Source organism: Gobio gobio (assembly GCF_949357685.1).
Source record: "Gobio gobio genome assembly, chromosome: 24".
NCBI classification, from domain to species: Eukaryota; Metazoa; Chordata; class Actinopteri; order Cypriniformes; family Gobionidae; genus Gobio; species Gobio gobio.
The window spans coordinates 30213239-30234252 of NC_137120.1; the positions used below are offsets into that span (position 1 = coordinate 30213239).

Below are 21014 nucleotides of genomic sequence, written 5' to 3' on the forward strand. Positions count from 1 at the left end.
TCTCTTAATGGAAGTTCTCCTTGAATACAATCTGTGGCTATATTTGGCTCCTTGTTTGCTTAGAAGTTTGAGTGAGAGCCGAGCAGGACAATGGCTTGGCAGTTTTTCAGCATGCAAAGAAGCTCATTGGTCACTGTCAAGGGCCTGGGAGTTCACGTCCCTGCTTCCGCTGATTTGAAGCATTTCGGAAATAAACTTTGAGTTTGCCCAGCACTATTTGGTTAATCATGGACATAAGTCATAATTGTGACATAATCTCAAAATTCGAAAAAGGTTGGGGGAAAAATCACAATTTTTTACTTCTCATGTCATGACTCAAAGTCTCATTTTTGGCAATGGCATTTAAAAAACTTTTTTATATAAATTATGATTTGGTATAACTTTATACCCATGGAAATGGGCTTCCATAGTAACCTGAAGTGGTGTTAATCCAAATTTTTTTTGGCTTTTCCAGGAGCTGCTGGATTATGAGGTGGACAGTGATGAAGAGTGGGAGGAAGAGGAGCCGGGAGAGTCTCTGTCACACAGTGAGGGGGTGAGTGATACAATGGCACTATTGTTACATTTCTGTAGTGACAAATTAGCCACTACAGAAGCCATGAAAATTCACACCAAAAAGGTGCACAGTCAATTGGCCAGTGACAAATTAGCTGGTTTGAATATGGAGGTGACTTAAATCTTTCTTTTCCCTCCAGGATGACGACGATGAAGGAGATGACGACGACGATGATGATGGGTTCTTTGTTCCCCATGGTTATCTCTCAGATGGGGAAGGAGCACTTGAAGACGGGGTACGTGTAACATTACCCCTCTTCAATCCCCTCATTCAGTCACGTCATGACACTAACCAGTCTGCTCTTGCAGGAGGGTGGGGATCCGGAGAAGCAGAAGGTGCGTCAGAGGATGAAGGCTCGTGAATGGGAGACTGAGCTGATGTCTAAAGGGAAGGTGAAGGTGTTGGAGTCTGTGGTGCGCGGCTGCCTGTGGGAAGGGGAACAGCCTTCACTGGAATTCCTGCAGCCGTATGCTGTTTGTATACTGGAGCCTTTACCTAAAGACGAGTCCTGCACCCCTGAACAAGACGCCTCACGCCAACAGAGGAATGAGAAACGTGAGTACAATGTGTGCTTAACCGTTGTGTACTTGTGAGATTATATATACAGTTAGAAATAAAAAAATTCTCATCTGCTGTCCAAGTTGCTTTACTAAACATTAGTCTTAATTTGTTGGATCCATATATTGTTCAGCTGAGTCTCTACAAGCTGTTTGTGTGAGATCGTCGCAATGCAAATGCAATTCTAGCATGAAGCGCTTACACTGCATTAACGGCCACTTTCAGCTCAGTTAATACACAAAGCCCAGCCTAAAGGGCCTATTCATGCTTTGAGAGGTGCTACAAAGTCATGCAAATCACCAGTGAAAATTTACACCTAAAAATGGGCACACCATGAAGTTTCATTATCCACATACAAATGTTGCATTCCTGAATAAAATTAAAACACACTGCCTTCATTACTTTAATACAGTTGCACATTGCTGGTTTTCCTGAGTGATTTAAATTATTCAGTGATTGTTAATGTGTTTTTCACTTCTCTTCAGTGCTGTTACGGCTGCTGCCTTTGCTTCATGGGAATGTGAACAGCAATAAAGTCATAATCAATGAGTTCCTGGAGTTATGTCGCCAGCAAACATCCTCGCCCACAGAAAGCCCTTTAAATTGTATTGACAGCGTCCCACCCAGGTAACCCAGCTAACTGTATCATACTGATCTTTTGTATCAATCATTATACAAAACATTTTCCACTACAGTACTACAGGGATGACATCATTTTGTAGGCCAACCAGGAAGCATCACCCTGATTCATTTGACAAAAAGCCAATAGGATTTTTCCATTGACGTTTGGGTTATTGCAGAAAATAATCTGGCTCTGTGACCACCAAAGTTTGTTCTTACAAGCTTTCTTCATCATAAACTTTTTCTTTTGGTAGGCTTCAAAAATCATAAAAGTTAAGTTAGGCTATAAAGAACTACACTACAGTCACCACACCACATTTCAACCACCATTAAAAACTACTCTGTCAATGGCTATGCATGCACAACTTTTCTTTCAATAGGACTGAATTCTTTCCGATTGATGAATCGCTAAATAAAGTGACCGGGTTGATGTGCGTTTATGTGTCAAGCTTCAGGTGGGCCGGTTGCATAAACCGTTAAGACTAGTCTTAAATTTTTTTCTTTAAGACTGTTCATAATTTTTTCTAATCAGTTACATAAAAACATAGACTGGCCAAATTTGATACGAAAAGTTAGACTGAATGCCACTTGCCTAACTGTTAGTGGCTCATACTAGATCTTAAGACACTGTCTTATCATAATAACTTAGTTTATGCAACCGGCCTTGGTCGGAATTTTTTTTTACAACGACATTTTCCTGCCAGTTTCCTGCTGTTTGCACATAAAATCTATTCTACTACATTGGTTCTTTATTTGTTTTAAACAGCAGACTTTATATTTATTAGGGATGTAACGATACATTGTAGATACTGCAATATAAAAATGTGACGATATATATTGTTCATGTAAACGATATGATTTGCAATATAGTTTACTGTAATAAACTACTTTAATAGCTTACTGTATTTATAAGCTATAATTCAGTCATCATGTACTCACCCTCATGTCGTTGCAAACCTATAAGATTTTCATTTAACTTCAAAACACAAATGAAGAAACCAGAGAAAGATTGCTGTACCTCCATTTAAAGTCCATTCTTCTCAAACTTAAAAGATCCCAGAAATTTCATAAAGGCATCATAAAAATAATGTATCAAGTGGTCTAGTCCAAATCCAAGTCTTCTGAAGAGACACAGTGGCTTTATATGATGAACAGATTTACAACGACACGCATACTGTAGTAAACATAGACGTTCAAACGTGACGGGCGAAAACATGAGAGTGAGTAAATGCAGAACTAACCATTTACGGTTTTGAAATAGTCATTTTGATGTGCTTTCTTACAATTAAAACTGATTGATTGCCTTGATCATCTGAAGCACCCGCGCTCCTGGAAAGGCACTTCTCAAAGTGAAATCACCCTATCCCATTTATTTTTAGTAGTTTGATTAGTCAAAGCATTTTAGATGGTTTATTCTTATATGTATATTGCATGAATTGCACGAGAGCGGAACATAGCCAGCACTGGGAGAGTTGTTGTGCGAGTACTGCATGAGAAAAATAAAAGTTTATGGCGATTCAGTGATATTACTACATTAAACTACTATATATAATACTTATTGTCATTTTATAGTAACGAAGTGTTGGAATATTTGTGTCCTGATAATATATGAACAATAATATTATTTAAACAATATTAAAGTAATAATAAAAAAGCATCTTTATTTTGGCATAAAATGTAGTGAGTTTAGTATCTCAATTTCTAACGAATTGTGTATCGTTACACCCCTAATATTTATCCATTTCTGGTCATAATTTGGAGACATATGAGCATATGAAGCATTTTGCTGTGCTGCTTATATTTATCATGCAGTAAAAATGCCCCAAAACCAGTCATCAGTGGATGAGAATCCAAAACAAGGACTGGTGGAACGTTGTCCAGCTCCACTTCACAGACGCTGAGTGAAAGGATCATTTTAGAATGACGGGACACTCATTTATGACACTTGATTCAACAGGAGGACCAGATTGTTCTGTGCGTCTTACGTCATTACACTCTTTCCACGTCATTGCACATGCCCGGCCCTTCTAGTTTTGATTTTCAATCCGATTAAGTTGTTTACATGTCTTCATCGGATTAGAAAAGGAATAAACCACTTCTCTCAATCCGATCTAAATTTTGTTTGGATCGAGCTCTATCGGATCGATTAAGATGTTTACATGAAAGCTTTTCAGTCCGATTGAGCGGTTTGGTTTGGTTGTATGTAAATGTAGTCAATGTTTCTTTAAAATCTTTAAAATAGTTTGCATGAGTATGATTATGAACACAAATAGGCTAGCAAGTAGATACGTTTTGGGAATGATAAAGTTTAATGTCCCTGACAGCCTGTTGTCCCATTTTGCCACCTTTTAACAACCACCTTTTTCAGGAGCTTACCAAAATCATGAGTAGAGTAATAATGAATATGTGAAAATATCTTAATCTTTTGTAAACCACAGACCTTATTTCAGGCATTTATCCAAAAGCCCATAAAAAAATTAAATAAAATAAAAACCACACATTTGCCACTTTTCCACCATTTTGGTGGTTATCCACCAAAAGTGGCTGTTGACTTCAGGATGATATAACCACAAGTGCGAAAATGCTACCTTTTTTGTTTTTGTGTTTTACGTCTCATTCTTATACCACTGCTATATTTCCTTTTGAAAAATTTGTCTATTTTAGTAAACATTTCTGTGTAAACTGGATGACTTGTATGCTTAAAGCATGGAAACATGATCTCATTGAGAATGACTTCCAGTTGCACTCTGGGGGACCGTTTTTGCCAGTGTGTCAGAATATTATGAAGTTACTTAAGGATGTTGTCTTTTTTTGGCAATAGGATTCACGTCAGGCGCATCATAAAAGAGAACGCAGTGTATGAAAAGCGCTCCACTTACAGACGATGCTGCTGGTACGTGCATGCAGAAGTTCTGACCCGTCATTCTCAGGAGGCCTTGCCCGTTCCCTGCCAGTGGACCTACCTCACCTCCGGGGCTCAGATCCCCCGCGACGACCCCAACGGCACACAGGGCAACTCGCCCAACACATCCTCTTCCACCACACCCTCCAACAAGAGGAAAAGTGCCAGCAGCCACTCCATTACAAAGTATATGAAGAAATGTGGTGACTCCGAACAGGTGCACTTTTTTTTTTTATATATATATATATATATATATATATTATTATTTTTTGATGCACCTACTAACTATTTGTAAGACTTATTTAGACCTGTCTAACTTTGTGGTTTATTCTTTAGACTGAGGTCATGGAGACCGATGGCTTCCAGGCGGACACTGAGGATGATGAAGACGATGATTGCGTCATCATTGGGGAACAATCCGGTTAGTATGCGTTGCTAATGCTGCGTTCACACCAAACGCGAATAGAGCGTCAAAATCGCGTCTACCGTGTCTAGTTTGACGCTTGAACATTTTGAATCCATTCGTGCGTACACAGCGAATTGGATATAAATTGAGCGTTTGAAGCTAAATAGACACGTGTTCAGGAGAAATGTCATAAAACACCACTCTGCCTCTTTTCATTTTCATTAAAAATATATATTAAACATTAATAGCCACACAAATGTGGTCCAGGCAACTCCTACATTATCTTCACTGCATGTATATTTAAATATCCTTAAAAAATAAAGTTATGAAACTTCTCTTTGCCCTCAGTCAAAACGATTTGGCAGACAACAAATTATAGATTCATGACACCAAAGATCGCCCGTTAGATCCACACAAGACGAACCACTACAGGACATCAGAGCCAGCGGCAAACGACAGAAGGACTAGCCAAGGAAAGCCTGCTCTCACCGGGGTTAATGAGCGCTGAGCGCCCGGTGATCGCCTGGATCTCACAACTCCACAAACACAAGATTATTTTTTTTAAATAGGCGCTCTCTTTATAAATAAACCACAGATTTGAGCTTTAAACAACTACATTCTCACCTGAAAAAGTCTTAACTACATTTTGTGACACAATAGTAGTATTTTTAAATTATGCAGGGTTTCTCTTACCACGTGACAGCAGCAAGCCGGCTCCTGATTGGTTAACGCGGCACGAATTGACGCCAAAGTTAATTTTTCAACTTGGACGTCAGACTTCGCGTCAAACGCGTGAATGCACAAAAGCACCACTCGCGCGTATCACGCAAGACGCTTAATTTGCCTCCAATTCGTGCGAATGACTCGCCGTGGGACCTCCAGACGTGCGTCAACGCGCCTTTCCATTGACTTAACATTGAAATCACTCACACCAGACGCTCTATTCGCGTTTGGTGTGAACGCAGCATTATAAAGCTTGACAACCAAGACAATCTGCCATAATAAGCAATTTTTTTTCCTTCTTAATAGGATCCTCTGAACAGGATGCCAACACATCCTTGCCACAAACCGAGAAAAACACAGAGCCCATGGACACAAATGCATCCGAAACTGCTGCTCTTGCCTTGCCCTGCCTCACCCCAGCTACCGCCTGAGATCTGACTCCTTCCTGTGGGGTTTGCATGCACGTGAAGCAGGTGCTCAAAATCTGATCTACGATTCGAAGGATCACACAGTATTAAAGGTCCCCAGAATTAATCATTTGTTTCCTCCTCTTAAGTGGAGGTCTGTTAGATGGTGTACTGCTGTTCTTCAAAGGTGAAGTCCCACTTTTTGAAAGTGTGTAAAGGCCGATACATTTATCAGCTCCGACACCGACCAGGAGGTTGATGCTGTCTGCTGGGCTCAGTGCTCGCAACATTTGTTTTAAATTGTTTATTTTTTTTCCTCTCAGAATACTTGAACTGGTGTATGTCTTTCAAAAATAATGACAATTGAAATATATTGCACTTTTATATTCCATTTCTGTTTATTTCATTCTTCTACCCCCACCAGAAGTCTTTCACTTGTTTTCTTTTTCAAGAGGCTTTGTATAAAACAGCATGTGCCATTTGTTGCTCAGGCTGCTATACGCGGTGTAAATACTATTTTTGTTTTTTTGAAAAATGGTGTAGAAGCTGAAATAGTAGGTGGCCGTCCAACACGGGGGGGAAAAAGCAGCAGCATTGGCATTTCTTTTGGCAAAGTATTTTCTTAATTGTTTCAAATAAACTGCACCATAGTTTGCAGTTGTAATGGGTTTCCTACAAAGCTTGTTTAAATAAAGCATTATTTAAAAACGAACAACTTTTTAATATGCTGTTAACCAACACGTCCTAAAGCCATTTGGTTTTTCATGCACACTCATCTCCTCAGACAATGCATTTTATTTCATACATCACATCAAAAGCAGCAGAACACAACATTTTAACTACAAATTTGTGAGTAGAATACAAGCTTTTTTAATAGCATGGTTTAATCAGTGAGCACTAGTCTACACTTCTTTTTTTCTCAAAAGAGCGGGTGGCTTTTTATCGTTGTCATAAACACTGGTTTGTAGCGCAAGTAGTTTTACCCTTTACTGCACTATTATTCTTATTTAAGAATTGGAAGTCTTGCATATTCATAGAGTTAATAGCTTACTTCCAAGTTGAAAGATGAGTTGGGAGTTTTGACGTGAACAGCCATTCAAAGTATACTTGATTGTATTGTGTGCTAAATAGGGGTGTAACGGTTCAGTTTTTATAATGGGTTTTAGGGTCACGGTTTCGGTATGTGCTATGTTCAGGGAAATTAGTTATCTATATTCAACACTAAAATAAAGAAAATAAGAACACAAAATAAAACTACAAGCAACAACACAAATACATCAATAAAGCAAAGATGCATGTAAAATAAACAGTGCTTTTCTGGTACAGAAACTGAATAAAGTAATCAAATCTAAAATAACATTGCATATAATCTAAACTGTATAAATTAAAGATGAATCATTATTGAAGTCACAGAAGCTATTCGGCCAAAAGCAGTGAGTGATTTCTTAGTCATTTGTTGTGTGATTAACATTAAACACCGACCGCAGGAAAAGGCTTCTATCCCTTTAAGACATAATGTACAGATCCAGTACATACTGTTACAAATGAACACATCTTTCTCGACTGTTTATGTTTTACTCAAGACATAACCTATGTTTGCTGGGATACTCGCCAATATCGGCATGTTGACATAATTTTTGTGTGAATTTGTCCGTTCAAGGTCAAGACTTGAAAGTCTGCCGTGTGTGCTCTTCAGACGTCACTGCACACACATCTCACAGCGCGCGAGTTCTCTTTCATGTCTTGCTCTTGAATGTTTGCAGGGCTTAAATAGTTTAAACAAATACCTACATGTGTTCAGGTCTCATCAAATCCCAGGGGATGACCGCGTAAATGACTGGTTTATGTTTGAGCAGACGGCACTCGCATACAGGAGTGACTGTTTTGTCCACACTTTTTGATCATCGCTGTTGTAATGTATTGGGAAGACAGAATGTTTATCCATCAACAGAAACATACATTAACCTAACTCTGTCTGTTTTACACGTTTGCAACAAACCATATTATAGATGCGTCATCAGATTTGAGATGAACCGCGGTGCAAGTGCGTGCCGAACCATGAGTGGAGAATACAGTTAGATTTTTTTTTACAGAGAACCATTGCACCCCTTGTGCTAACACAGATGCTCAACACATGACACTAGAAAGTTTCAACTTAGAAGTTATGAGACTAAATGAGTATAGACATTTATAACTTCAGTATCTCAGAGACCTCCTCGCAGTTTGTAAACTGTGACTGGCGCCTTGTGGACAAACAAAAATACTACTTTTTTTTGTGTGGTGGGGGGTACTGCATGCTATGCTGATGATGACATTTTCATCAAATGTGCTCTGTAAAACAAGTATACTTTGGGCTTAATTATACTAGTCAATTAATTGACATGGCGACAGCTGAAATGAACAGACAATTATCTGTATTAGGAGGTAGATCGTTGTTGCAGACAGCTTTTTATCTAATTTAAGTTGCGTTATAACATTCATGCGTAGTCTTGTTTCAAAACAATCTGAACTTGGTAGTGCTCATGTTAGATCAATTTCAAACCGTCACAATGAGATTCTATGGTACATTAATCAACATTTCTCTTTAAGCAATAGCTAAAAAAAGTGCTTTCAATTACAACAGATCCTCTTACAGGCCATTTCCAATCTGACAGTGCACAAACTGAGCTTCTTCCGTTATCATATGATAGCTGGTCATGTTACTTCAAGCAGGACAGATTGTTTAGAAATTGGCCCTTAAGGTGCTAACACTCCCCATAATACATCACTGACAGGACACAACTCCTGTGGTTAGCACCATATAAATCCATCTAGCACATGTTGTGGACACAACCCTCCTGTGAAACCGTGTGGCGTTGCGGACGATGGGAGAGAAAATCACTAGGAGCAAAAGAACGCAGACGGGACAGCAGGGATACACAGCAAGACCAAATGTTCAGCTCATGCTCTTGATGTTCTTTAATAATTCTGCTTTAAGCAGAACATCAGTCTTTCCTCCTGCGGCAGCGATGTCTGATAGCACCGCGGCGTCCCACGAGAAAATCAGCAGAGCTGCTGGGGCCTGGAAGGTGAAAAGTGATTCAAATATTTTTTTTTTAGTAAATTAAACTTTGCATACAGTGTTCTTTGATCTTCACCTACCAGGTTGCACTCGTTCAGAGCCGCCTCCTCATCGTCCTTCAGTTTTTGTCCTCCAGGCACCACCAGCTCAAAGGGCTGCCAGCCATTCTCCAGCGAATCACGCACAAACTGGTACAACGCTGCCACCCTGTCCCATGCCAGGAAAGTGCCTGCAGGGCATTTAAACACAAGTTACGCAGTGCGACAAAAGCCTTCAGTTGGCCAAAAGAAGCAACATTTTGTTTATACTGACAATAGACGTCGATGGGGCAAGGAGGGTTCATGCATGAATGCAACTCATATTTGACCAAAAATTTTATTCAACGTTATTTGTCAATATCATGGAGTTTTATTCCAACTTTTTGTGCCATTGACCTTTGTGAGAGACTACCTTCCTAAGATTTTCCTAAAATTATAAACAATATAGTTTTAATTTATAAAGTTGTTAAATTAAACTGACTGCCGATAGAATAAGATCATTAAGATGAATTATTTTACACAATTTTCTTCTTGGCTTTTTTATCTATTATCATCTACTAGGTAGATAAACTTAATTTGCGTAAGAACTTGATGGATTTTTCTTGCTTGGTATGTATATACACTACAAAAAGTTTGGAAACATTAAGGTTTTTTAATGTTTTTGAAAGTAGTCTCTTAATTTCACCAAATCTGCATTTATTTGATCAAAAATACAGTAATACTGTGAAATATTATTACAATTTAAATGAGCTGGTTTCTGTTGTAACATATTTTAAATGTAATTTATTCCTGTGATTCAGAGCTGAATTTTCAGCATCATTACCCCAGTCTTGGTGTCACATGATCCTTCAGAAATCATTCTAAGATCATTTATTATCAATGTTTAAAACAGTTATAGCTGCTTATTTTCTATCATGATACACTGCCATTCAAGTTTAGGGTAAGTAAGATTTATAAAAGGACAATAAAGACATTTAATAAATTAATAAATATTACCAAAAAAAGTTCTATTTATAATAAATTCTGTTCTTTTGAAGTTTCTATTCATCAAATAATCCTGAATATATATATATATATATATATATATATATATATATATATATATTAGGGCTGTCAATCGATAACATTTTTTTAATCACAATTAATTGCACATCGGAAAATTAAGCATAGAGCAATTATCTCATTAAACACATTCATTTTGTCATCATTTGCTATATCCAGCAAAGTAAACAATCAGAAAACTGTATTTTCTGCAAGCTTCAAGGATCATTGGAGACTCCAAAAGGACACCAAATATAAGGAGTCCATATAATTATATTATACATTTATACACACCTAAGCACCCATGGAAAAAAAAAACATTACAGAAAAAATGTTAAAGAATTCACAGTGTAAATAGTATGTGTACAGACTACAGAGCAAAAACGAGATTTTCATTTTAGATGAGTCAAGCTGCAATACCGAACAGAACCACACGGAGATGCCAAAAACCGCTTTGACTGCATAAACCTACGATTAATCATCACAACAACGTACACATGACAAATCAAACATTATTCTTCCCAAGTGTGTGTGGAAACAATGCGAATGTACTGAAGTGTGTCTGTACATGAATGCAGCGTGCGATCAGTGAGCACACATGCACAATTTGTTGTTTGTGCATCAATATACCAGACTCTCACACACTTACTGTACGCCACCAGAAACGCTCTTCAGAAACAATCGCAGAATACGACAGAGCTCGTGTTTTAAAGCAAAGCACACACTGGAATGAATAACTCACGAAAAACACAATGTGAGTCTCTATTCTCTCTGATGTAATCAGGCCTTTACATTAGCGCTGTTTTGGACTGTTTTAATGAATTCGACTTTCCCAGAGTTTAACGGCTGATCACAAAGAGAGAAGCAGAATCGGGTTAAAGAGTTAGAATGGAAATTTCCTCCTCCCGTGACAAACTCACGACTTCTAACATCATCTCACTGCGTGATGGAAATTACGTTTATGACGCAGCTTCATGTACTTCTGTCATTTATTTGCGCTAAATTATTTTAACACGTTAAGGAATTTAAATTAAAGGGATAGTTCACCCAAAAAGGAAAATTAGCCCATAATTTACCCTCAAGTCATCCTAGGTGTATATGACATTCTTCTTTCAGACAAATAAAATCGGAGTTATATTACAGAAGTCCAGGCTAATCCAAGCATTAGAATAGCAGTAGTAGTTGCTCTGTTTTTGAAGTCCATAAAAAGTGCATCTGTCCGTCAAATAACGTGCTCCACACGGCTCTGGGGTGTTAATAAAGGCCTTCTGAAGCGAATCGACGCGTTTGTGTAAGAAAAATATTCATTTAAAACTTTATCAAGTAAACTTTCGGCCGACCGCCTTCCGTGGAAAAGTGTTGAATGTTGAAAGTGAAACTCAAGATGCGTACGTGACGTCATGACGAGCGGACCTGGTCGCGTTAGTCTTTCGATCGGCAGGGGAACTTTCAACAATTTTTCCATATATTGAACAGGGAAGGCGGTTGGCCGAAAGTTTACTTGATAATATGGATATTTTTCTTACACAAACGCATCGATTTGCTTCAGAAGGCCTTTATTAACACCCCAGAGTCGCGTGGAACACGTTATTTGACGGACAGATGCACTTTTTATGGACTTTTTATTTTCAAAAACTATTTTCAACTATTACTGCTATTATAATGCTTGGATTAGCCTGGACTTTTGTAATACAACTCAAATTTTATTCGTCTGAAAGAAGAATGTTATATACACCTAGGATAACTTGAGGGTGAGTAAATTATGGGCTAATTTAAATTTTTTGGGTTAACTATCCCTTTAATCGCATGCGTTAAAGGTGCACTATGTAAAAAAATTTCAGTAAGATATCTAAAAACTACTAGGCCAGTGTTGTATATTTTGTTCAGTTCAGTACTTACAATATCCCAAATGTTTCCAACTATTTGTAAATCGTGAGAAATTGCTATTTTTAACCAAGGAACCGGGACGTGTGAGGGAGTCGCCTATCGATTGCGTCATATCAGCGTTACCCTCGGTTTCCGGTTTTATTTTGCTGAAACGCTTTACTCTTACTGCAGTGTGCAACAAGTGTCATAGCAGCCGCCGAGCGAACGTCATAACATCATTTTCAACACACTCAGATGTATCTAATATGAGGAACAGAGCTGCGTTACCTCATACTCATGACCGGAAAAGCAGAAGTGGCGCCGGCGACTGTGGCATAATAAAAGTCACTCGGTCCTGCTCTGCTTCTCACTATAGTAACGTTAAAGGGTTAGTTCACCCAAAACTGAAAATTCTGTCATTAATTACTCATGTCGTTCGACACCCGTAAGACGTCCGTTCATATTCGGAACACAAATGAAGATATTTTTGTTGAAAGCTGATGGCTGAGAAAGGCTTCAGATAGGCCTCCATTGGCATTCAGTACATTTACACTCTCAAGACGCATAAAAGGCACTTAAAACGTCGTTACAAAGTCCATCTCACCACAGTGACTCTACAATAATTTTACGATGCGACGACAATAGTTTTTGTGGGAGAAAAAAAATCAGAATAACACCTTTATCCAACTTGTTCTTGTCTTCCGTGTGCGCCTCCACGACGCATGCGCGAGAATATGACGTAGCGCCGGGGTTCGGGAATCCATGAAATGCACACTTTAACCCCATTTTGAGAACTATGGCGAGACCTAAAGCACGATCAATGTAGAATTCAACAGCTTAGACACGCGCGTCTTCCTCTGCTTGTAAACAAATCGCTTCTGGGTCATGTGTCCGAACGCCGGATCTGCGTCATATTCTCGCGCATGCGTCATGGAGGCACACACGGAAGACAAGAACAAGTTGGATAAAGGTGTTATTTTGATTTTCTTTTGCGCACAAAAACTATTGTCGTCGCATCGTAAAATTATTGTAGAGTCACTGTGGTGAGATGGACTTTGTAACAATGTTTTAAGTGCCTTTTATGGGTCTTGGGAGTGTAAATGTACTGAATGCCAATGGAGGCCTATCTGAAGCCTTTCTCAGTCATCAGCTTTCAACAAAAATATCTTCATTTGTGTTCCGAATATGAACAGAGGTCTTACGGGTGTCGAACGACATGAGTAATTAATGACAGAATTTTCAGTTTTGGGTGAACTAACCCTTTAATAATCGCAAATGTGAACATGATTTCTGCCCGAGTCCTATCCCGATTCTTTCCCACCGGCTGTGAGGCGAAGACCACATGTCCCAAGATTCTGCGCTCAAATGTGACGTCATTAAACTACGCCTTTGTTTTGAATAGGCGACCTCTAGCGGATGGAAAAGTCACATAATGCACCTTTAACAGTGACAGCCCTATATATATATATACACTTATATGTATGTATAATTAATATAATATTTCAATTATAAATTAAAAACTACCAACCCTGGAGTATATTTCCATCCGGTAACCGCACTCTCAGAAGGGCGTAGTTGTACTTCCTTCTCTCTCTCTGTTCATCTTTTTCACGCATGGCTTTCGTTCGCAGCATTGCGTTTCTCTCCACGATTTCATTCCTGCGATGAAAGAAGATCATAAAACATGTTACGAGTCTGACTTTATCAGCGTAGACAGCACAAATGCCCCTGTTGTTGATATCTGTACTTCAGTTGCAGTTCTTTCTTCAGTTCCTCCGCAGTCAGATTGTAGAAGTCTGGGGGCAACTCGAAGTTTGTGGCGTGCTGCGAGGGTCTGAAGACCTGCGGTTGGCGGTCCAGCTTCGCTCTGATTGGCTCTCCCTTCTGCAGCCGCTCCAAATGAACCTTTATCTGCTCCAGAGCGTCCGATTCCTGCGGCGGTAACACCAGGTACTCCTCAGTCCTATCTGAGATGCGTTATTCAGGGATGGAGATGTGTGAGGACTTGGCGTTAAAGAAATCACACACTTTATTTTGAAATACAGTGCATTACCTTCGCCGTCCACCGGCAGTGCTGTGCTTTCAAATCCCAGAGCCTGAAGATACTCACGAGATCCTTCAATCACACTGACTTTCTCCTTTAGGAGTAAAACAACTAAACGTGAGTGAATTTGCCTTTTGAATTCAGTTCTCTATCCTGACTGAAAACGATCATACCTGAAACACTTTGTTGCTTAGTTTGATCTTCCGATACTTTTCCTCAGTCGGATTCTTACAGATGTTTTCGATGTACCTGTCATTGGATTTCAGTCGTACATTTTACAAACGCACTAGATATTGGTTGTGCAAAGTTAATATGAAATAGTCCTCACTTGCTAATGATGTCAATGGCAGCCTTTACTTTCTCTTTGTCTTTATTAAAGGTGTGAATCATCATAACGGAGGCCTCCATCACATCCTCTGAGAACCTCTGTGAAAAAAAGAATCTGCTTTAGTGAAAATACACGTCATTTCTTCAAGTCTTGCAGATTGTCTGTAATATGCTCACCATAAGAATTGCTTCCTTGATGTGCATCTCTCTTTCAGTCTTTGTTATGGTTTTTCCAGTAAGTGGACAGATGAAGAAAACTCCAGACACTGAGAAACAAGACGGATCCTTCTGAGGAACCCCGGAGCCCTGGAAAAAGGTATGAATGATCACAGTCAGGAAAAGAGTAATGACTGTATTGGATCTGAAATCTTAAAGGGACAGGTTACCTAAAAATGACAATTCTGTCATCATTTATACTACACAAAGATAAGTTTTTTTCACTAAATAATAACTTGCATTTCTGTCTTTTCTACACAAAAGGTAATCATTTATTTCAGAAGAGTTGTATAGAGAGTTGATAATTTTTGGATACTTTTATGCTGGATTTTGTCATTTTGGAGCTTAGCAGCTCCGGTCAACATTAATTTTAATTATACAATATTCAAATTTAATCTTGTTTTATCAACATAATATTTAAACATTTATATTCCACGAATGAGTGGTAATCATACAGGTTTGCGAACCATGTGAAAATGGTAAATTCATTTTAATGTTTTTTTTTGTGCAACAATTTTCATTAAATAGTGCTGTCAAATCGATTCATTGCATTATTATATATATATATATATATATATATATATATATATATATATATATATATATATATATATATATATATATATATATATATATATATATATATATATATATATATATATATATATAAACAAAATTTGTTAGCACTATAAATTAACTAAAAGATTATCATTTTTAAATGAAATTACATGAGCTATACCTTTAAAGTAAACTTTGTCATTTTTCACTTTTACACATACAGATATGAATAATAATTTTGACCAATATGTTGAAAATGATGTCCATTCACATGAGATGAAGACTGCTGTTTTTTTCCTAGAAAAATGGTACAATATTCTACATAATGTTTAGATCACATGACCAAATACTATTAACATAGAGCAGGGGTGTCCAATCCTGCTCCTGGAGGGCCACTGGCCCTGTCCCAAATGGCACCCTAAACCCTCACGGTCTTCCTCTCAGTCCGCACTCTTTCAAGACGTAACGCCGCTTTGACTGCCGGGAAAAAGTCTGGCTTTCTTGTAGCTCAAACAGTAGAGCGTGACACTAGCAACGCCAAGGTCATGGGTTCGATTCCCAGGGAAAGCAAGAATTGACAAAATGTAAAATGTGTACCTTGAATGCAATGTAAGTCGCTTTGGATTAAGACGTCTACCAAAATGCATAAGGCAGAAGTGCGCATCGAGGGTGCATATTGACCTCAAAGGGGGCGCTCGCGAGCACCCTTCTGAGACCTAAAATGACAAATGGGACACCCTGCGGTCTCTTGGACTTAACGGACACGCGCACGCAGCGACCTTTGTAAGTCCACAAGACCGAAAGTGCACATGAAGTGTGCCATTTGGGACAGGGCCTATGTCCTGCAGAGTTTAGCTCCAACCCTAATTTAACACACCTGTACCAGCATACTAGAAACTTCCAGACAGGCAAGTTGGAGCTAAACTCTGCAGGACAGTGGCCCTCCAGGACTGACTTTGGACACCTCTGACGTAGAGAGTAGTAGGCCATCTGGATATTTTTCACCTGAATACTGTGCATTCAAACATATCCATTTTTTTATGCAGCCCTAATCTGGCCAAACACTATATTTTCGGACACTTTCAGTTAATAATATGTCTGCAAAAACATTTGCTTTTGTGAGATGCTGCATCCCTGCCAACAGGCGTTAGCATAAAAATATACTGGCCAGCTAAATACAAACAACCACCAATAAAACCATCGGACTTGCCTCGACAATTGTGTCCTTCTGACTGGCCGCTATGGCAGCCGCCTCTGCTTCAAGTTCTCGCTTCACTGAAATACAATAACAAAATGAGTGGCTGTTCATGCTTCGAGATTTATTCATGTTTCGAATATTTCTATGGAAGCTTTTGTTTCCACCATGGAATGCAAAAATAAAAAACTTACGCACTACATCCGCCATGTTGTCATTATCATGTGACCTACCAGCGTCAGTTGCGTCCTTTCACCTCCATTCATAAATCCTCTCCCTCATGGGATAGTAAAGTGTCCATCGTATGCAGGGCTCCAGAGTGCGACTAAATGGTCGCATTTTGCGACTAAAATTTGAGAGTGTGCGACTGAATTTTACATCCAGTCGCACATGTGCGACCAGTACATTTGCATACTGTCGGTACTGGAGAAATTCAGAAAATACACTTACTATTTATATTTGATAGACTTTATGTCTGGCAAATTCTATCTTTGCCAGCCGTTTCTATATGAGAGAATATTAAACCATTTGTCCGTGGCATTTTTGCCATTTGCAATCCAGAAGAGAGAGAAAGCGAGCGAGCTACAGCAAACACAACACCACAGTCAGCTTAATGAGGGACGATGGCCAAGAACTAAACAAAAGTTTAGTCTGCTTAAACTTTAGGGATGTGCTGTGATATTAATCTAATTTTATTTTCGATTTTGGCTTCCAAGAATTATAAAAAGATGGTATGAGGTAAAACTATTCCGATAGCCGTGTTCAGTCGAGCGCGATCCTTCCCTTCACAGCTGCGCTGTCATTTCTCCCTAAACCTAAACTAAACGTCAGATTCAGTGATTGTTGTAAACTGCGGGATGTGTTTGATAATAAAGAGCTATTAAATGCACAATAATCCGCGCAAGAGATGCCGTTTCCAACTTCAAGGCGGCTTATGTGTGTGTGCTGCGAAATGGACCGACTTGCACTTAATATTTTAGGCTTCGTGTGCGCGTCTAAACCATCAAATAAACAACAAATAGCCGGTGTCAAAATGACCGGATTGGAGAGTAGTTATTTTAACAGTTTATATCTTAAATGGGCGTAAATAGTTTGGAGAAATAGGAGAATATGATATTATTAGTTCTACATTCGATCGGTCTTAAAGGGGCAGTGTCTAATAAACCTGCAGACAACTGAGCCATTCATTCGAATCGAACAAAAGGCAAATAGAAAATATTCACATCTCTTGAATTAATAACTTTAGCTTTTATAAGCATTAATCTATCAATTTATACAGTGAAAACAATGCAGTGTTATTTTACATTCCATTACTTTATTAGATTTCTTTGTAGGTTTGTTCTTTACTGTAATATTAATGTTAGCAGACCTTCCGAATGCCTGCACACTGGTCCATTTACAAATAGATGTTTTATATTTTTGTTCAAACTTTGCGGTTTCTTTTGCTATAGATATTTTACTCTTCAGATTATAAAGCCATGTTAATTATGTTTTTAATTATGTTTTTTTTATATATATATATATAAAAAAATATATATAAAGTATAATAAAAAGAACCGGTAAGAATACTGTTAAAGTACCAGATCGATAAGCAGTATTGGTAAGAGTAGTAATACTATTAAAACCTTAACGATACCGATCCCTATTAGTAATACAGTGGAAATTAGTAGATTTGGTTAGCATGTTGATTTACGGTGTGCGCCCCTAAAATTTCTGGTTGTGCCCCTAAAATTTTCAGTTGGGGGCCACTGTGCTCCTAGTGAAAAAAGTTAGTCTGGAGCCCTGGTATGCACACTTCAGAATCTCGCCAGAAGTAGTAGGTCATCCGGGTTCTTTTCGCCTACTGTTTTTTGAATACTATGAATTCGGATATACTACTCTGTTGGCGTATTGTTTTTCGCATACTATATAGTAGAGAAGTATTCGATTTCGGACACAGCTTCTCCCTCCTAGCCTAGAAATCTAGACTCACCCTAGCGGCAGAAAATCTATTTTGCCGCGAGTGTAGTCTAGCAACTCTCGGTAGACCTGAGAGCTGGAAAAACCAAACTGGTCAGGCCAATCACTGCGTGTGTTGAGTCGGTGGGCGGGCTTAACATGATGACGGCACGTCACGGCAGAGTTGCGGAGGTTCTGCGTGCTACTCGTAAACAAAGTCTTTTGAATAGGCTTTGGCCGAGACTCTGGAAGACTTGGAGTTAAGCTTTTCTTTGAGAAAAGAACGGCACTGAAGTCATTCTTAAGAAAAGAAGATATGTTCGAAGTTTTGCTGACCGGATACGGCGAAAGTCTAGCAACTAACCTTAGCTCGGCTTCACCTTCTTCTTCGCTCTGGTTGGTTGTGGCGCTCATGGCGCTATCCAATGGCGTGCAGAGGGAATTTAAAAGACAACCGTTTATCCCACCCCTCGGATTGAGCCCTGCCAATGGTGAGTTTCCAGACCCAACATCTTGATGTGGGTCTGGCTTGTCAGGCTATATCCCTTCCATCCGCTCCACACATTAGATCCACAGAGGTGGAGCTGGACTAGAACAAGCTCAACCCATGACATCCAGAAAAAAATCCGAATTGTGAGATATAAACTGGGAATAGCGAGGGGAAAAGTCAGAATCGTCAGATAAAAACCTTTTTTATTCCGTGGAGGGAAAAAGCTTCCATAGATTTCTGAGTTAAAAGCTGTAATGAATCACTTTATGTACCCTGATTCCTTATGGCATCCTGTGAAGTTTGCACTTTCGGCCGGGGCTGCTGCTCGATCCTGGCGAGGGCGGCGGCCCCTGCCATCTGCGCCCCCCTAGTGGGCGCTTTTCTGGGCGCTCCGTGACCATGAGCAGAATGTGAGGCTTCAGGTTTAGAGCTGCACGAAAGACCAGATGACTCATTTCTGTGGTTAAAACGGCTGTTGTAAGCAATAACATGACTGGAGAAGCAATGTTACGGTGTAAATCACTCCCACGTGACCTTTGCTTTACTAAGCCTGTTACCCTATGAGTAATTATAGATCGGATCCAAAACTATTCCAAGTAAAAAGGTTTAGCACATACTATACATGTTTCCTGACCTGTCATCTCCATATATGATAATGTTAGAAACGCAGTCAAACAGGTACAAATGCATATCTTTTTGTTATACGTTACTATAGATTTTATGTGTTAAAAAAATAGCTTGCACTTTACACAAATTCTATTGCGGAACAGTCTAAAATAAGAATAATGTTCTTCGATGCATCGTAATCTGATCTTATAAACTCGTGAACAGTTGTGGTTCAGTGATGACAGATCTCATATCTGATAATTTACCTCGTCTCTTCTGTAAGTTTCTTTCCTGGCCCAGCTGACTTGAACTTTATATCCTTCTTGATGTCCTCGAAAAACTTCTTCATTCTTAGCGATAAACTATAGGTCAAATATTGAAATGAAAAATGAGTTGTTTTTAATTATTTATAACTGTCAGGGACACCACCACCACCACCCAAAGCGATGTGTTTACAACGGGAATAGGAGCGTTTCTGAACCGGAAATACGGTCATCAAGCGATCGTGACGTTAACATTGCGTTTTAGTGACATCAAGCGGAGAGGAGTGGAATTACATTGTAGATCAGATTTATTTAAAAAAAAAATTTAATGAAAGAAATATGTAACCACATTTTTGTTTGTTTTTCTGTTTTTATTTTCAAGATATACCAGTTTTGGAGTGTATTTATCTTGCCTTAAAATGTGAAATATAATTATAAAGTCTTTGAAACATATATTCTTATAATATCTAGTAATATTCCATAATATTTTCTGTTGAAATTATTTAATATTTGACCACCAACTGCAAGGGTGAGTATGTGTGATTTTTTTTAAAATAGTATATGCGATAATCTTTTTTTTTTAACCCTCCACCCCAAATACTTCTTCCTCAAAACTACTAAACTACTACATTTTTTACGGATTATATATAATAGTAATTCATTAAAGTGCATTGAGTCAATATTTTTTTAGATAAAAAACACATTCATAAAAGTGTAATTACATTCCTTTACATCTTAAATAATCAAGAAAGTATGACTATTTTTACGAGCTCCCAGTTTCGTTTTCAATGCTCGTTTTATAAGCATATTATGCTTTATTTGAACATTCAGTTTACACAATGGCACAACAAAATTCGAACATAATAACTAAGAAAACATGAACAACCAATGCCATAGCTCAAAGCAGATACAGATAGTTACTAGAAAAGGAAGAACTATGAAAGAAAGAGGGCATTACACAAATGAATAAGGATTACTCATTGAATACAGTAAAAAACAAATGTAGGCAGTGCAAATTGTACATGTTCTGAAAGCATTGTTTTGATGAGCGCGAGTGAAATTTTAAGTAAAATCTCTTGTAAGAATACTACAAAAATATGTTTACAATTTTACATGTTTTCATTTGTGAATATAAAATCTACATAGAAAGAGAATTAGGTTTATTATAAAGCAGGCATTAGAATCCGCTTCAAAAAAC

General features: G+C 38.5%; 2 protein-coding genes across 3 annotated transcripts in view; one reads left to right on the top strand and one right to left on the bottom strand.

The window, feature by feature from the left end:
* The window catches only part of chaf1a (chromatin assembly factor 1, subunit A (p150)), a 23892-nt gene extending 17016 nt beyond the window's left edge, over window positions 1-6876 (top strand). The window contains exons 10-16 of the mRNA XM_079808581.1: window positions 455-535; window positions 696-791; window positions 865-1111; window positions 1600-1741; window positions 4557-4854; window positions 4974-5058; window positions 6073-6876. Of these exons, the coding sequence (XP_079664707.1) occupies window positions 455-535; window positions 696-791; window positions 865-1111; window positions 1600-1741; window positions 4557-4854; window positions 4974-5058; window positions 6073-6197 (1074 nt within the window). The 3' untranslated portion in view covers window positions 6198-6876. The remainder of the gene's footprint in view (window positions 1-454; window positions 536-695; window positions 792-864; window positions 1112-1599; window positions 1742-4556; window positions 4855-4973; window positions 5059-6072) is intronic.
* On the bottom strand, window positions 6549-20047 carry ubxn6 (UBX domain protein 6). 2 transcript variants are annotated; one of them, XM_079808583.1, is made up of 11 exons: window positions 19820-20047; window positions 19220-19377; window positions 16535-16599; window positions 14728-14856; window positions 14552-14649; window positions 14397-14472; window positions 14233-14317; window positions 13927-14146; window positions 13708-13838; window positions 9315-9463; window positions 6549-9234 (listed from the first exon to the last, which is right to left on the bottom strand). In XM_079808583.1, exons 1-11 carry the CDS (start codon window positions 19900-19902, stop codon window positions 9109-9111), a joined length of 1320 nt encoding a protein of 439 aa, XP_079664709.1. In that variant the 5' UTR covers window positions 19903-20047; the 3' UTR covers window positions 6549-9108. The 2 variants fall into 2 exon arrangements, with proteins under 2 accessions (XP_079664709.1, XP_079664708.1); XM_079808582.1 differs by having other exon boundaries at window positions 19220-19404; window positions 19820-20030.
* Window positions 20048-21014: the final 967 nt, after the last annotated feature.